This window comes from Musca vetustissima, unplaced genomic scaffold (genome assembly GCF_032173495.1).
Source record: "Musca vetustissima isolate MV318-11 ecotype Yass unplaced genomic scaffold, APGP_CSIRO_Mvet_v1 utg822, whole genome shotgun sequence".
NCBI lineage: Eukaryota > Metazoa > Arthropoda > Insecta > Diptera > Muscidae > Musca > Musca vetustissima.
In genome coordinates, this window is record NW_026877185.1 from 128,962 (window position 1) to 147,696 (window position 18,735).

General features: G+C 31.0%; 1 protein-coding gene across 1 annotated transcript in view; it reads left to right on the forward strand.

The window, feature by feature from the left end:
* Positions 1-18,735, forward strand: part of LOC133321783 (paired box pox-meso protein) — a 104,175-nt gene that overhangs the window by 37,388 nt on the left and 48,052 nt on the right. Inside the window, exon 2 of the mRNA XM_061530856.1 lies at positions 9,915-9,956. Within this exon, the coding sequence (XP_061386840.1) occupies positions 9,915-9,956 (42 nt within the window). The remainder of the gene's footprint in view (positions 1-9,914; positions 9,957-18,735) is intronic.

Sequence of the window (18,735 nt, forward strand, 5' to 3'; positions counted from 1 at the left end):
TATGTATTTAAATATTTTCTAAACTATTAGAAACTCATTAAATTTATGTTAATGAGGTTAAGGATGGAAGCCGGGGAGTGGGGGTGTGTGGCAAGTCGTCTTCTTCATCTTCTTTTGAGATTCCGCGCACCACACAACAACATGACTTTACACTTGTCAATGTAATTTAGGGATGATTTTTCATAACTCAAATGGGCAACATACACATGTATGTAAATACATACATGCATACATCTTTCCAAAAAAAATTACTTTTGACTCGACGCATTCTCTTCCCCCCTTTTGCTGCTGCATCATGGCATGATGACAATTCCCAATGTCCCCAAAGGTTACATTTAAACAAATCTCTACAGAATTTGTTTGCCTGACAACAGCAGGCTGGCTGGCAGGCAGGCAGGGCCCTGTAGGTCTTGTCTCTAAGATTGATGTTGACTCTTTGTGGCATTTTGTGTCAAGGGGTGTGTGTGTCTGTTGATCTGTGTTCATGTGCAGCCAGATCATATCTTTAACTCATACATATGCTCCATACAAGTTGCATTAATTCACTTGCATTTTATTTGTGCTATGCTGTGCGGCGCTGTGGATATATGTGGCTACACACCACAACGGCACCAGCCAACCAACCAACAGATCAACCGAACAACCTAGTGCCTGTTGAGGGGGAAAAATCAAATTGGCCATATTTTTTCTGTGTGGCATGTTCGGTTTTCAATTTCCAAGTCGACAAATTAAAATGACATTAGACAAAACATAAGGCACTTTGAATGAAAACAAAAAGAAATAATAAATAAATATCTAGGAGTATTTTATGAATTGTTGGAGGCTGAAGGCTAGATTTGATTAAAGGAAACATTTATCTCACATTTTTTTGTTTTGTACAAAGAAGGGGGGATTTTCTGAATAGGGAAGTATATTAATAAGGGGTGATAAAGGGTAATAAAGGGCAAGGGGGGTTATTGAGACAAATCCCCAGTGAGTAGGTAGTTCTTATAGAGAATTTTACCTTTAGGTCTTCTATTTATAGACAATTTTTAGTGGGTCTTTGAATCACTCAAATAGAACTTTCATATTCAGAAGGAAATTCTGATTATACGCATTTTTATAGTTAATTATTTTTCTATAATTTGTTCTACATATTATTCTAATATCTCCAATCTCTATATGAATAAAGGTTACCGATAACAACTTGTCTATGAAAACATATTTTTGATTACAACATTTGAATTAAGAAATCTTGTCGATAATCAAGAATCTATAAATATAAGTTATCGATAATCAACTACCTATAAAGAAAAATTATCGATATCAAAATTTCACTGAAACTAACTTGTCGATAATATATTTTTTTATGAAAAAAATAGAACGTTAATAACTTTTATGCGGAGAAATGGCATCGATAACACATTTTCAATGAAAAACATACAATAAAAATGTCGATTACTACTTCTTAATTGATAAAATTTATCGATAATGACTTTTATATTTAGACACTTGTCGATAATTACTTTTCTAATAAAAAACTATTGATTATAATCCCATTCTTGAGTAATCGATAATCATTCGATAACTTAGAATAATTAAAGATGTTAGATTTTCTATTGACTAAAGTTATTGATAATTATCACATTGTTGAATTATCGATAATAATTCGATAGCTCAGAAAAATTAAAGATAATAGATTTTCATTGATTTAAGTTATTGATAATTATCTTTCTTTAAAAAAAATCTATCTACAATAAAATGTATTTTGTGTAACGTTATCGATAATAATTTGATTATTTAAAAAAGTTGTCGATAATAATTTTTATTTTGAGAAAAAAGAGGACGGTAATAAAGTTTCTTATGAAGAATCTATCGATAATAATTCGATTATTTAGAAAACTTATCCTTTATAGTTCCTTTATAGTTCGGTAATAATTTTTCTACTGAGACCAGTTATTGGTTTTAATCTTTCTTTTGAGAAAGGCTGCCGATAGTAATTTTACTTTTGAGAAAAGTCAACGAAATAACTTGTATATTAAGAAAGATGTTGAAAAATATCGATAATTATTCGATTATTGAGACATGTTGTCGATAATAATGTTTTAATGAAAAAAATGTCTATTGAGAAAAATAATAATTTCTCTATTGAGAAATGTTATCGATAATAACGTTTCTATAGGGAACATTTCTATTTGAAAATTTCTTTTTTGTTTATTATTTAGAAAAAAAAATTTTATCCAAATATATGTTGCCGATAACACATTTCCCTTAAGAATAGTTTGTCGATAACAAATTTTCTATAAATAAATTTCATCGATAACAACAAGAATACTGTCGATAATATTTTTTCGGTAGAAGAATGTATGTCAATCACAAAGTTTCAATATATAAAAAATCGAGTACAAATATTATGCATAGAAAAATAATCGATAACAAAATTCCTCTAATGCAAAGTTATCAATAATAAATTTTACGTAAAAAAGATGGTGTACATGTTGTATATTACGATATGTTTAAAAAACTTTTATATAATGACTAGTTATCGATAACACATTTTTATAAATAATATTTATCGATAAAAACTATTCTTTTAAGAATAATTGAATAATAAGAATATTTTTATATAGAAAACTAATCAATAAAACCTTTTTAATAAATTGTTCATAAAATTTCCTTTAAGAATGTTATCAAAAACAGTATTTCGATATGCAAATGTTATCGATAACAACATTTCCATAGATGCAAATTGATTATCCCTTTACACTTACAAATCGTCTATACTAGCAAAAAAAAAATAATAATACATATGACATGTTCATATTTCATAAATCTATTTGGAATTTCCCCCCTTCCCCTTTTTTCTGCAGTTGTAAGCAGCACATGTCTACCATATTAATACCTTTGTCCTGCAAAAATATTCCTCTTTTTTTCCTTTTCTTTATTCATTTCACTTTAGAGAAGCACTTAATTTCAGATTGATTCTTTGTAACATTTTCGAAAACTCCCAAGAGAATCTGGGGGTGGAGGAGGAGTAGGAGGTAATTCATTTGTTCTCACATGGCATCGAAAAAGACGAAGTCGAAGTGTGGTGGGAGGAATCAATGTCACATTCTATGAATGAACACAACCCACAATATATTCAGAATGTGCACATCAATTTTCGTCTTGCCAAATGCCAACAAGGGAAAGGAAAATGAAATGTTAAAGCAACAACAACAACAACAACAAGAAAAGTAATAGAAAAAATAGCATCATTTATGGAAAAACCATCTGGTTTTCTTTGAGAATATGTTTGAGTGTGTGTGTTTGCCGTGGTGTTGAAATAAACCAAATGCCCTTACCAGGCTTGGAAAGTGGGGGAGGGGTTGAGAAACATAATCACATTAATTATGATTTGACAGAATTGTTAAAAATTATTTTGGATTATTATTCTTTAGAAGTTGCCAAGAACAACAACACTTCAACTTCATCATTGAAACAAACACCCAAAATGTCAAGTTGGAAGCAACAACAATATTAGCAACACCCTGATATTTGGTTATTAACTTCCTTCCACTTGGTGTCTTTAACACTTGCTGGAGAACGTTGTGAAAACTTTACTGAGAAACTTTTTTTATTTTCTTTTAATGTCAGGCAAACTCCAAAGAGGGAAAGAGTGCTGGGCACAGAGGGGAAATATCCACAAAAATTCATAACGGCACATGGCCCGTGGAAAATCGTGAACGTATGCAAAGGACATCTATTCGACTGTGGCTTGCAACAAAACACACTTACACTACAACATGTTTTATGACTCGTTGTTGGCAGTCCTTGCTGGCACTCTCCAGCAAAACACCAAATATCCTTTGTCCTTTGGCCTCTTGTTCGTTGCTCTGCGGTTCATTCGTTTCATTTTGAAAGTGTGTTAAATCGCCGGAATGAGCAACGAACGACAGAAGTTTTTTTCTTTTGCCAAAAACGAAAAACAAAATTTATTCAATTTAGTTACGCAGCTCAGGCACGTGTCAAGAAGCGTGTGCACTGCATTTGCTGACGTTTTCCTTTTTGCCAAAAAAAAAAAAATCCAACTGAAAACGTTCCAATAAAAATGTAAAAATGATCATAACAATAAACATCATATTCTTCAAGCCGACAATGGAGTTTCCGTTCCTTTGCTGCCAACTAACACACACACAAAAGTTAATCGATGTTCTATGCACTGCCGAGGTATGGCCATGTGGTTGGCGGTCTCTGGCGGAGTGTGTCTGCTGTCGTTTTATAATGATGCCATAAACTTCATCATCGGAGTTTTTTTTTCATCTTCTCAAAACCATAACAATTGTGAATTGTGGATTCATTGGTGCTTTTAACCACTTGTTTTCGATTGTCATTTAACGACACGACGACCATGATGATGAGTTCATTTTCATGTCCTATGATTTGTGGCTAGGGAAATGTGGGAAGTAAACTCAAGGGGGGGTGTAGAGTTATGAGCTCTCACGCAGAAAATCAAATGATTTACGTTGATATGTTGACGCCATAAACAAAACCACAATTCCAGACGACGTCGTCGTCGTCGTTCATCGTAATGTCTTTCAAAAAGGATGTCCTGTGATTGAGTTGTTTTACAAGTTTATTTCCAGGGAAATCCTCATAAATCCACATCGTCATCATCACCAACTTCGCCACAGTCATTTCTTTTGTTATAATTATGCGAGAAGTTATATTTTCCCAAGGAAGGGGGGAGGGATGGATGGATTATTTGCCTTAATGCGCAACAAATTTGTCAGAACCGAAAATGATATAGCAATTTTCCTTTAAGACAAATTCCAAAGAAAAGCAAAGAAGACAACCCAAACGGCAATTGGAGCTAAAAGGATCTGAAAAGCTTTTGGGAATAATAGTAATTTTATGGTAGAGCTTTTGAGGCGTTCAAATGAAATTAAGTTTGTAAGGAGGAAATTGAGATCAAATTCTTCATGTTAAAAATATTTTTTTTATGTAAAAAAATTATCGATAACATATGAGTATATGAACGTTATTATCGATATATAGTCGTTATCTTTTAATATACAATTTCTAATTGTGAATTTCCTTATACGAAGTTTTTACCGACAATTTTTTTATGGAAAATTTGTTATCGAAAATTTTTCTTTATTGAAGCTTTGTTATCGATAAATCTTCATTTTTGACAAATTGTTATCGGAAATATTTCTTACATTAAATGCAAATTTTTCTTTAGAGAAAATTTGTTATCAACCACTTTTCTTTATAGAAAAGTTTTTATCGACCACTTTTATTTATAGAAAAGTGGTTATCGACAACTATTCTTTCTAGAAAATATCTTATCGGCATATTTTCTTAAAAAAAAAAAATTAATGACAACAACATTTCTATACCAAAATATTTTTATCGGCAAATATGTGTTATAGCAAAGATGATATCGACAGCATTTCTTGAAATAAAATTTATTATCGGTAAAGTTTCTTTACAGAAAAATTTTTATAGACAAAATTTCGCCAATTAATCTTTATAAAGAATTGTTATCGACCCCATTTTCTTCATAGAAAAGCTTTATCGACAATTTTCTTTATGGTTAGGTTTTTATCGACCACTTTTCTTTATAGAAAAGTTTCTATCGGCAACTAGTCTTTATAAAATAGTTGTTATCGGCAACTAGCCTTTACAAAATAGTTGTTATCGGCAACTAGTCTTTATAAAAAAGTTGTTATCGTCAATTTTCATTGTAGAAAAAGTTATTCTCGCCAATTTTCATTATATAAAAGTTATTATTGCCAACTTTTTTATAACAAAACATTTTTATCGACAATTATCCTTTATAAAAAAAACGAATTTTTTTTTAAAAACTGTTATCGGGAACATTTTTATTTTTACAATTAAAAATATTCTTTATACAAATATATGTTATCGAAACTATATAGAAAAATTATTTATACAAAAATTGTTATCGATAGCTTTTCTCAACCAAAAAAATATATATTACCGATAAAGTTTTTCTATAGAAAAATAATTATCGGTAAGTTTTTATTACGGAGAAAAGATTTTTCTATAGTGCAATTAATATCCATAATTTTTTTCTTTAATGTAATATTATCGATAATCTTGTTATATAATATATTAAAAAGTTATTATCAAAACCATTTTTTACAGAAAAATATTTCTGTTTGAAAAAAATATTATTGATATTACCAGAAAACAAAACATTATCGAAAAATTTGCTTTACAGAAAAATAATTATCGGTAAGTTTTCATTATTGAGAAAAGATTTTTTCTATAGTGCAATTAATATCGATATTTTTACTTTTATAAAATAGTAATATTATCGATAATTTTTTCGAAAAAATATTTTTATCAAAATTTTTTTTTTTTTAACTTTTAGAAATTATAGAACAAAATCTTTATAAAAAATTGTTATCGATGACTATTTTCTCTACGATAACTTTTCTCCATAGAAAAAAATAATTATCGTTAAGTTTTCGTTGCATTGAAAAGACTTTCTATAGTACAAATAATGGCGATAATTTTTTGTTTCTTTAACGTAATATTATCGATAATTTTTTTTTCTACGGAAATATTATTTTCGATAAATATCTATATATTCCAATAATTATCAATTACTTATCTCTATTAAAAATTATTCCTCTCCTTTTTCATTAGAATCATTCGAATTTTAAAATACACAACCCCATTTCAATTTATTTTCCAATTTATTATCTATTAAATTCGTATAAAATCAAAAGACACTGAGAGATAATATCGAAGAACCTGAGATAAAAATATTCTATTTTTCTGTATTTGTTACGCTGCATTGATTGGTTAATACGAATATATGTATGTGCGGACTATTTCAGCCATACACAAAATTTTAAAATATGAATTCTCTTCCTTCGTCTTTTTATTTTATTTTTTTTTCACTCGAAAGATAAATAAATGTCATCATATCGTATTCTCTCAGCTATTTGCTAGCGAGGGATGGATAAGAAATAATTGATGATGCCGATCATCATCAAACAGTGAATAAAAACGATTTCATTGGATATTCAACACATGCCGTCGCATACAAATGTAGAGAAAATATAGATTTTTTTAAAATAAAATTTGCATATGTGTGTGAATGGATATTAGAGTGGATATGTTTAATATATTAAAACATTTGTGTTCCAGAAAAAATATTAAAAATAAATAATAAATAAAATTAAAAAAGAAGATTAATGATCTGCTGAAGAATCTGCAAGAATGTAAAATTTGTTATGATATCGACAAAAAAGTTAATTTTAGTAGATTCTTGCAGTACGGGAACAGGCCATAAAATAAAACTAGTTTTATGAGACAAATTAAAAATAGCCTAATTAAATACATTTGTGTAAAATATTTATGGGCTGTCGCATGAAATATCTTTGAAATATCGTTTTGGTATTTCTTCTATGACATTAATTTAAAATTTTTTATATAACAATATAGTATTGGGGTGTGTCCCAAAGAAAAAAATATATGAGAACTATTTTCAATGATATTAATTAAAATTTCCCCTTTCATATTATTTTCTAAAATGTGTGTCTATGCCTATTTGTGTGGCGTTGCCACATTTTTTTCTTCTTCTTTTGCTTTCACATTCATTTATGTAAAACTAAATTGTATGCAAAACAAAATGTTTTACATGATTTATGATGTCATTAATTTTCGTTGACAGATCTACATGTTAACGCTGAGATGTTAGCATGTCGCTAGCTTTTTGCTGTCTGGCGGGCAGGCTGGCTTGCTGTTGCCGACTACTTGACAATTGTGCCATGCACAAGGGTTTCTGTTATTTTGAGAAATATGTTTTCAAAAAATATTTTGATTGCAATGTCGCCATTCTACCCTCTTTAATGTGTGATCCTCACACATTTTATAATTACAAAAAAGACTTACATTTGAAAAAAAAACTGAAAGAGAAAAAATGGCCAAGTAAAAATCGAATCAATGAACAAAATTATTTTAATGATGAATAGAAAAAGTGATGTGTGTGAGTCTGTTAGTTTTCCTTTTGTAAAATGTGTTTGAGTTCTAAACAATGATTTCATTTAGCTTTTAGATTTGATGTTTTTTTTTCAATAACTCATGCTGGGCACACTCTGTGTTGTTATACGTGTTATTATTAAGGTTTTCTCACAGCATGATCATCATTATTTTGAATTTCGCTGATTTCTTTGTTTTTAATTTTTATTTTTGCTGGGTATTACAATGGAATTTTGTTTAGGAACAAAAACAATACTGACGACAACATCCATAAAATTTGAACAAATCTGCCGTAAAATGGCACAAAGGAATCATATTTCAATATTTTGCTTTGTTTTGGTTTTCATGAAAGACACCTAGAAAGGAAAAAATATTTTAATTGGATGGGGAGGGGTTTGGAATTTCAGGAATAGGTATTACTTATGTTTAAACTAATAATAAATATTAAGAACAAAAAAAATTAAAAATATTTGAATATTTAGTTTGGAAGACACCTAGAAAGGAAAAAACTGATTTTAATTGGAGGGAGGGGTTTTGAATTTCGAATAAGAATTAAAAATAAGAAAAAATATTTTAGAGGTACTATCATAATTTTGGGTCTATATGGGGGCTAAAAATTGGACCCATTTTTATACCTTTCACCACACTGTGGTACAGGGTATTATGTCTTTGTGCATATTTTTGTAACAGGTAAAAGGAAACAAGATAGATACAGGGTTCCTTTTGATAATAAATAAAGTACAGGTTGCATTTATTATCCGAATTGGATGAAATTTGGCACAGCTCATTTATATGGCCCAGGAACCCTATTGAAATTGGGGAAAATCGGTTCAGATTTAGATATAGCTTCCATATATATTTTCGTCCGATTTAAGGTAAATGGGGCTCCAATGTCGCTATATATCTGTCCATATTCACGAAATTTCGCACATGGTACTGAATTAGGTCCAGAATGATGTGTGCTAAGTTTCGTGAAAATCGGTGCAGATGTAGATATGGCGCCCATATATATTTTCGTTAAATTTTATGTTAATGGTGCAAAAAAAAACCATTGTTTTGCATGAAATTTTGCATTGGGTACAGAATTGAATCTTGAATGATGTATGTCAAGTTTCGAAAATTGGGTTCGATTACGAAATATATTTTTGTCCGATTTAAGGTAAATGGGGCACCAAAGTCCCATATGTCTTTTGATTTGCAAGAAATTTGACATAGGGTACTGAATTAGGTCAAGAATGATGTGTGCTAAGTTTCGGGAAAATTAATTCAGATTTAGATATAGTTCCCATATATAATATCGTACGATTTAATGTAAACTGTGGACTAAAGCTAGGCCGTTTGACACATCATACTGAAATTAGTATTCCTTCGAAAAATCGACGTCTGTTAGGATACATATGTAGAATATACGCAAAGTGGTGAAGGGTAGCATATAGTCGGCCCAGTCCGACTTTACTACTTTCCTTACTGGTTTTGTTTGAAAATGTTGCTACTCAATGGGAATCCAAAATAGCAAATTGCAGTTAATTCGCTTGAGAAAAGTGGGGTTATCCTTATGTGGGAACTACGTCAAAACGTGCACCGATTTTAGACAAAAAACTTATTTTTTATATTATCCATTATTATATTATTTCCTTTAATTTATGAGTTGTAATTTTAATTCTTTAATTCCTATTACTTGGCATATTCATTCATTATTTTATAATTTTTTTTTTCGCTTGAAAAAAAAAATGTGGGTTATCCTTAAATGGGAGCTGTGTCAAAACGTGGACCGATTTGAAAAAATGAAATTTAATTTTTTTATATTCTCCAACATTGTATTTTCCGTTTATGTATTAGTTGTAATTTTTAATCTTTAATTTCTTTTTATTTTTTGTAAATATTCTTTTATTCTTTCATAAATAAAATTTTCTTTTTTCTTTTTTTTTCATTAGCCCCCATGCGACCAGACTTAGAGTCGTATTGTTATAGTACAGGTAAAAATTAGTTTCTTTTTTAATTTCACAATTCTAATTTCTAACCAAAATTTTTAATTTTCTAAACTCCTTCTCACTCTTTTTTATTTAAAACACCTAACATAGATACTTTGTAATTCAATTTAATAATTTGAAAAACTTTTTTTGAATTTCTCTATAGACATCTATTTGTAGTGAAATTTTTACACTTGTCTTCAAAAATGTATCAACAACATGTAGTGATTTAATTTTAGTTGTTGTTTTTGTCTTATATTTTTTTTTTAATTTTTTTGTCCTCTCCTTTTTCACTTGCAATTATAATTGTGACGCTTAGACAAAATTCAAGTCAACTGTGTTGTATAATTAATATCAAGTGAACTGCATATAAATTCATCAAAAAAATGTGAAGAAAAAAACATCGCACACACATATTCGCTACAGCTCGAAAATAGCGAGCAAGCGTGGTGCTGATGGCGACAATATGTATCTTGAAGTTTATGTTGCAAGCTAAATAACTTTAAAAAAAAGAGGGGTTCGCAAATTGTAAATGTAAAAAAAGAATTATATAGAAGTTGGCGCTTGTTCCGATTGAATGTAAACAGCTTGGTAACAATGTAGACAAAATAATGCAAATACACTCAGAGAAAAATATTGGGTAATAATGATGATAAAATTTATAAAGGGAAAATCCGAAAATAATTTCGAAATTATTATAATATAAATTTCTTGCAAGTTCGGGAACAAAGCATATGTTGTGAGGGTATTATATATTTGTGAAGCCCAAGAGTTCGTAACCCTACGAAATATTGACCCTAGACCCTAAAATCTTCAATGGATAGACGTCATATTAATTATAACTGCGTCTGTATGAACCTATCATGACGAATATATTTATAAGTTGGAGCTTTGTCCCATCAGATTTAAATAGCTTGGTAACAATGTTGCCACAAATGCAACTACACTCAGAGAAAAATATTAGTTAACCCGCCAAACGCTACTGAAGTTAATAATTACAATATTATTTATAAGAAGAGAAATTAGAAACAATTTGAAAATCCTTACAGGTTCGGGAACAGAGCATATATTATAAGGGTATTATACTTTTGGGAGGCTCCAAGCCACGAAATATTCGCTCCGATCTTTATATCTCGTCTAGCTGTATCGATTAGTCTGTGGTCATATAGACAAATTGTCGGGAAATCTTTAGTGAAGGTTCGCTTTTGGACAAAGACGACACCCATATTTTTTCCGGTGCTACTTTAAAGGCCAATAGTATATGTAGAAGAAGATCCGATTGTCTATTAAAACAATACAGAAATTACATATTATTGCGAGAAGACATGATCCGGAATAGTTGTTAGTGTATGGGAGAGTATTAATGCTTTCAGAATATTATATTTTTGTGATACACCAAGAATTTGTAACCCCACGTAATATTTGCCCAGACCCTACAATCTTCATATCTCGACTTTGCTGAATCGATTCGCCTGTCCTTTATTAATTATAAGTCCGATCGTATGGACCGAAATGTGGGTTGTAGGTTTGCTCATAGGCAAAATACAAATTTTCAATTTATGGGTGGAAAACAGGATCCGAAATTATATTAGTATAGGTGAGACTATTTCTATTTTATTGCGGGAAGACTTGATCCGGAATAGTTGTTAGTGTATGGGAGGGTATTAGTGCTTTGAGGATATTATTATATTTTTGTGCGACCCCAAGATTTGCCCAGACCCTAAAAATAATTATACGTGGGACCCGTATGGACCGAACTGTTGGCCAAGAAATGTTGGTTGTAGGCTCGGTTCTGGTCAAAGACGGTGCCACACTAAAAGCCACAATTTTGACTCGATCTTTAGGAAATAGTACATAGAAATAGAAAAGTAAATAACAAAGGGGATCCAACCGACGAAATTACAGATTTTCTATATTGGAACATGACATGATCCGGATAATAATACCCGGTGAGGGTATTATAAGTTTGTGTCAAATAGCTGAATCGATTCGTCTGTCCATTATCATTTATATATGGGATCGTATGGACCGAAGTTTTGGTCAGGAAATGTTGATTGAAGGGTCAGTTCTGGTCAAGGACGGTGCCGTTTCAAAGGCCACAATTCTGACCCGAACATTACGATATAGTACATGTGGAAAGAGTATCCGACCAAAGAATAACAAATTTTAAATGTTCCATATTATGGCTGGAAGACAGGATCCGGATTTTTTTTCTATTGCATATTTGTGAGGCGCCGAGAGTTTGGTGAGTCCTTTAGTAATTACACGTAGGACCGTACATTCCGATAATCACGAAATTTTGCTTGTAGGTTCTGTTGTTGAAAGGGTCAAGAAAGGGTGATCCGAAATTGCTGCTAGTGTATGAAAGAGTAACTGTTGGTCTTAATCTTATATAATTTTAATATAATGGGGTGGATATGGGAAAAATGCCCAATAAAGTTCAGTAGCTCCATTGTCACACCATAAAGTGCGAAACCGCAAAATGTTGCCCAGGCTCAGAATTCATATCCGCAGAAAATTAAATTTCAGGGTATCCAATGATCAGCCCTGTTCGACTGTACTGCCCCGTTAACACCAGAGGGTGTCAAACCGTAAAATCTTGCCAAAGCTCTAGATATAGGTCGGCAACAAAAATAGAGTTAAAAGAATTACCATCTAAAAATTACTTAAGTATAACTAACATTTTTCTTTGGCTGTAATATATTTTTTTGTTTTTCTCTTGTCATTATTATAGGCATCCTTTAAAGCACTATGTGTATACTTTTTATTACAAAAATGTAATCAAATTGTATGCATTGCAAAAACTTTTAGTCAAGTATGCCAATATACTAAATCTATATCTGAGTGTGCAAAAAAGACCATATCCCAAAGTACAAAACAAAAACTAAAATGCCTTGAAGGGGAGACAACTTAATGTCATTATTAAGGGTTTGCTACATTTTGCGACAAATAGACAAGAGTCTAAAAGGGAATTCCTTTTTGTTTTTAGTCAATCGTATTTTTTTTTCATTCAACAACATATGTACAAATTCAAACAATTTTGAAATGGTGTTGTTGTTGTTGTTGTACGAGATTTCTAAGAGTTGGATTTTCAGAACATTTTCCCTTTTTGAGAGTGGCATTGCAAAAAAGGGCAGGCAATTCATCCCATCCAAAAGAGAGGGTGGTGGTGATGATGATGATGGTTCAACTACCATATTATAAAAACTTAAGTATCGACCATTAAAAGCCTAATTAATATTGTCTTTATTGGAAGACATAGAACGAAATAACAGCAAAAACAACAACAAAAATCCCAACACATATCATAAACTATAAATTCTGGGAAATTCGCAGAGAAAAAAAACAAACAACACCATTGTCTTTTGTGTGGCGGCCAGATATCAATGAAGAACAAAAAAAATTAGCACTGAGGATGACCATTTTTTTATAGAATGGTTCCAGGGTGGATTTTAAAAATGACGACAACAACAACAAATTACACAGAGATTTCAACCATTAAGGAGAATTCATTATTAACTCATTTCATCGAATTGCCAAGCAAGCTCTGGCCGTCTATCTAATTCCAAGAAATTTTGGAAAATGGCTTTGATAAAAAAATAACCAAATAGTCGGTTTGGTCGTCATCCGCTTGAAAAATTAATACCACAAAGCTATGCTAATTTCATTGTTATATACATAGCTGGATGGATAAATTTCAAATGGAAATTAGTTCAAATAGATAGCCAAAGATTCTAGGAAAAAATTATAATGGGAATTTAGAATTTTTAGAAGTAGAGGCTTATTTTTAAAAATTGTCAATATTGTCCTTAAACAAATGTACAATTTTCGCATTTGTTTTTGTTGTTATTTTGTAGTGACGATCAAAGGCTCTAAACCCAATTTATGACATGTCGCTGCCTGTTTTTTTTTGTCTCTCGTGTAAAATTGTAAAATATGGACGTATTGCCTTTACATGTGAGTGATATATTTTCCGGTCATTCTACCCTAATGTACGAGGGCTAATTTATATATGTATGTATGTCTTGCCTCATAATGACAATTCAAAAATTTGTTGTCAAAAATTTATTAAATGTTTTGCTAAAATACTTTCCAGCTTGAATGGAAAGTGGCACTTTCTCCACTCCAATTAATACACCATCAAAAATGATTTTTGAGCGCTTCAATCGAATCATCTTCTAATGGCAGAAATCGTTGAAAAATAGTTTTTCCTTGACGTGCTGGATTAAGGAAAGCATTGTGTGCCAATACTGTACAGCGGCGAACCCATAAATTCCACGCTTTGCCTGACGAAAATCGGCAAGCGTTTGAAACGATTGTTTTTCGATACTCTTCGAAGACTTGAGCGAATTGAATTTTTGATTACCAACCATAATTGACAGTCCCATATTGTTCAAGCGGAACACTCGATTCGAAGTTCTTCTTTAATGTACATTTTTTTTTTTTTTTTTTGGAATTTGACTCGTCTTCGAGCCATTCGGAACGTTCGATTCGGTATTCTACTTTAACGAACAAAAATCTTTGTATTTCAATCGTCTTCTAAGATCCACAGGATTTGGAATTTCTCAATTTAGAAAAAATTCTGTTTCTTCATTTTGGTTCCTCATTATGTACAAAGTCTTCCTGGCAAATATTATAAATGTAGGTCTACTTTTCAGGGTAGCTACCTCACAACTGTAGCACCCAATATTCGGTATTTTGACGTTTATGAGCAAGTTTTCCAAACGAATTTTTGGTAATTTGGTAGTTTAGGTTCTCATTTGGTCGGAAAAAATTAAAAACCAGTGAGCCGTATAGACGGATGGGGCCTACACAACTACCACGGAACTCTTACTTTATGGGAATGTTTATTCCGAGCCTGGGCAATATTTGGTGATATTTGCACCCTCCACTTCCTTACAATGACATATATACCGAATATTACTGATATTCAGTACAAGTGACGGCTGAAGGGCTTCTCAAACTTTAAACGCGTTTTTCTCTTTTGCGAATGGCGGGCACGATAACTCAAAAACTAATAACAAAATCGATTTGAAAGTTTTATACGTTTCTCTGTGAGTGTATAGCTATCGTATGAACTAGGATAAAGTCAATCGGTAAAGATCTTCATTATTTTTTAACTTGGTTTTTGGTCAAAAATCTGCGATTTTCCAAAAATATTTTTTCTAAGGTTCGCCATTTTGTTAATTTTAGAGCGAAGTCAATAATCATAGTTCATGCGAGAGTCCGACATGTACTCTTTCTAACAACGTTGGAATTTTCTGTTTCCGATGTTCCAGCGAGGAGTTATCATGCCCGCCATCAAAAATAAGGACTTCTCTTTAATTACAAAAAACAACAACAAAGCAATAACAAAAAATTGTTGTGAGTTATTTTTCTTCTCTTTTAAATCTTCAAATATATGTATATGTGCAAAGTTACAAACCTTAACAAGTGTGTTAATGGGTGAAAATACTGAAAAATAATATATGTTAATATTTATGTGTAACAACCACATTCAAGTACATATGACAATATACTTGGTATCAATTTAAATATATACTATCAACTTCTCGTGTCTCTATCCTTCAGGGGTACGAAATAGAATACAAATTGTGTATTTTTTCACACAAAATTCAGGGTCCATTTGACCCGCTAAATATTGACCGATCTTTATCAAAACAAAAAATTTCGCGATATTCAGTCCAAATTTGCGATCTCTGGAGCGAAAAAACGACAAAAATTAAGTATTTGGTCCATTTCATCCCCTAAATATTAACCGATCTTTACCAAAAGCAATGGGGGTCTTCATTGGCCAGAACCAATCCTACATGTAAAATTTCGTGAAGATTGGGCCGTAACTGTGGTCTGTATCGTGTTTTCAAATTATAATGGACAGACGGACGGACACACATGTCTAAATTGACTCAGCTAGTCGAGATATGTCGATCGGTATACTTTAAGGTGGTTCTAGGACCAACATTTCGCGCCTTACAAACTCTTGGGGCTGCACAAACCTATAATGCCCTGACAACATATTTGTTGTCCCATTCGCGGGGTCAAAAATTTTTTTGATTTAATTCGAATCTACACTAATTCAAGAATGTCCCTACAAAATTTGAAGTGAAAATCTCAAGAACTCTTGAAGACATAGCCGATTTATTGTGTCAGCATCAAGTGACGGCTAAAGGGTTTCTCAAACTTTAAACGCGTTTTTCTCTTTTGTGAATGGCGGGCACGATAACTCAAAAACTAATAACCCAATCGATTTCAAATTTATACACGTTTCTCTGTGAGTGTATAGCTATCGTATGAACTAGGATAAAGTCAATCGGTAAAGATCTTCATTATTTTTTAACTTGGTTTTTGGTCAAAAATCGGCGATTTTCCAAAAATATTTTTTCTAAGGTTCGCCATTTTGTTAATTTTAGAGCGAAGTCAATAATCCTAGTTCATGCGTGAGTCCGACATGTATTCTTTCTAACACCGTTGGAATTTTCGGTTTACGATGTTCCAGCGAGGAGTTATCATGCCCGCCATCAAAAATAAGGACTTCTCTTTAATTACAAAAAACAACAACAAAGCAATAACAAAAAATTGTTGTGAGTCATTTTTCTTCTCTTTTAAATCTTCAAATATACATATATGTGCAAAGTTACAAACCTTAACAAGCATTGGTATTGATTTACCAGCCCATTGAAAATCTTGAAAAATTAAATTCGTGAATGGGGGGGGGGATTCCCTTAATACGTTTATATTAATATATATATATATATGGCAACCCTCGTAATACCAATTTTACTACCAAAAATTACTTACAAACATTTGATATGTCAAAAAATCCCCAAATCGTTTGATGTTTTATGACAGCTAAACAAATTTCACAATTTGTGTGTGTGTATATGCCACTGTCTTTGATCCAAAAGCTGTCAAGCTAATTAGCAAATTAGTCACAAACTATTGACAATCATTATGAGATAATATGCCAAATACCTACATACATTTATACACTCACACAAAAGTGACATATAAACAAAAAATGATTTTTGACAAGCGTTATAAGTTTTAAAAGTAATTTTGTCAAATTTTGTATTGCCTTGACAAATCCCTTTAAGCAAAACATCATTCATAATTAAATCTAAAAGCATACAATAATAACAAATAGAAAACATTTATAATTAATATTAATAAACAAAAAGCATTATAAGAAAAAAACAACAACAAATAAGTTCACAAAATCAGTGATGCATTCTAAAGCAATTACAAAGGCAATTAGCAATTGTTAACTAAGTAGAACCAATTTTGAGATAGGCATACCGTTGACCATCCACTCAGCCGTCCATCTATCTAAGCAAGCAAATACTTAGATTTGTTTTGAAATAGATTTTAATTTTTATATTTCGAAAATTAGATTAGAATTTTTTTTTTTTGCAAAAAAATCAAACATCAACTTAATTGAGTTCTTCTAGACCCCAAGCTATTAAAAAAAACAAAACATGATTGCAATTTTTTTTATTTAAATTTTTAATATTAAATCAAATAATACAACAACAAATATTAAACAGAAATTATCTCGTTTTGTCTGTTGTGACTTTGTTTGGGATTTGACTTTTTAACATTGAAAAAAATATATAATATATTGTTCGCATATAATTTAAATTCAAAACAAAATTTGAAAAAAAAATTTGCTGATTAGACGAACAACAACCAACAATAAATAAGTCAAGTGTACAATGTTCTCATTTTATGCGTAATTGATTTTAACAAATTAGAAAATATTATAAATTAAAAAAGGGAGGGGGGTAGGGGGGTCTGGGGTGGAATAACCTCGCATAGAAAACAAACTTGTGAAATAAAATTAAATGAAGTGCATCATAAATAAAATATATATATTTTTATTGCATTTTTTTTCAAATACTTATTAGATGATACTACGGTTCGAGAGGGCAGATCAAAAATTTCTTTACTTCTTCAACGTGTTTGGGAGAATGTTAAACGGGTATGAATGAATTTGACATTTTCGCAAATAGCTCAATAGATTTCTAATTAAATTTCAATTTTGGATTCGGTTAAAGAACCGGTTCAACATTCGGTTTTTGAAACCGGTTAACATTCGGGTTTCGATCCGGTTGTTTTTTGTTAGTATTATATTATAATTAAATTTCAATTTTGGATTCGGTTAAAGAACCGGTTCAACATTCGGTTTTTGAAACCGGTTAACATTCGGGTTTCGATCCGGTTGTTTTTTGTTAGTATTATATTGTAATTAACACATATTCGGTTAAAGAACCGGTTCTACATTCGGTTTTCGAACCGGGTTTACATTCGGGTTTCGAGCCGGGTTTTTTTTCACTTGCTGTTAATATTATATTGTAATTTGAGTCTAATCGATTTTTGAAAGGGTTTTACATTCGGGATTTGAAACGGTTTTCATTCGTTTTTAGAACCAGTTTTTTTGACTTGCCGCTATTATTTCGGTTTTTTGAACCGAGTTTTAATATATTTCATAACATGTTTTGTGGTTACCAATTTTTATATGTTCAAATTAAATGGAAGACATTTTGATTATATATTATATTAAAACAGATGTGTTTTAAGAACCGGTTTTTCGTATTCGGTTTTCTAACGGCTTGCGTAAATTTGTATATTTATTTTATTTTTTCCCCTCCTTTAAAACCTTTAGAAACGAATTAAAATTATATGGTATATTCCCTTAAAAACGAATTAAAATTATATAGTATTCGGTTTTGCAACCGGGTTTTTCTAATTATATAGAACCGTAATTTTTAAGCGATTCATATGCAGA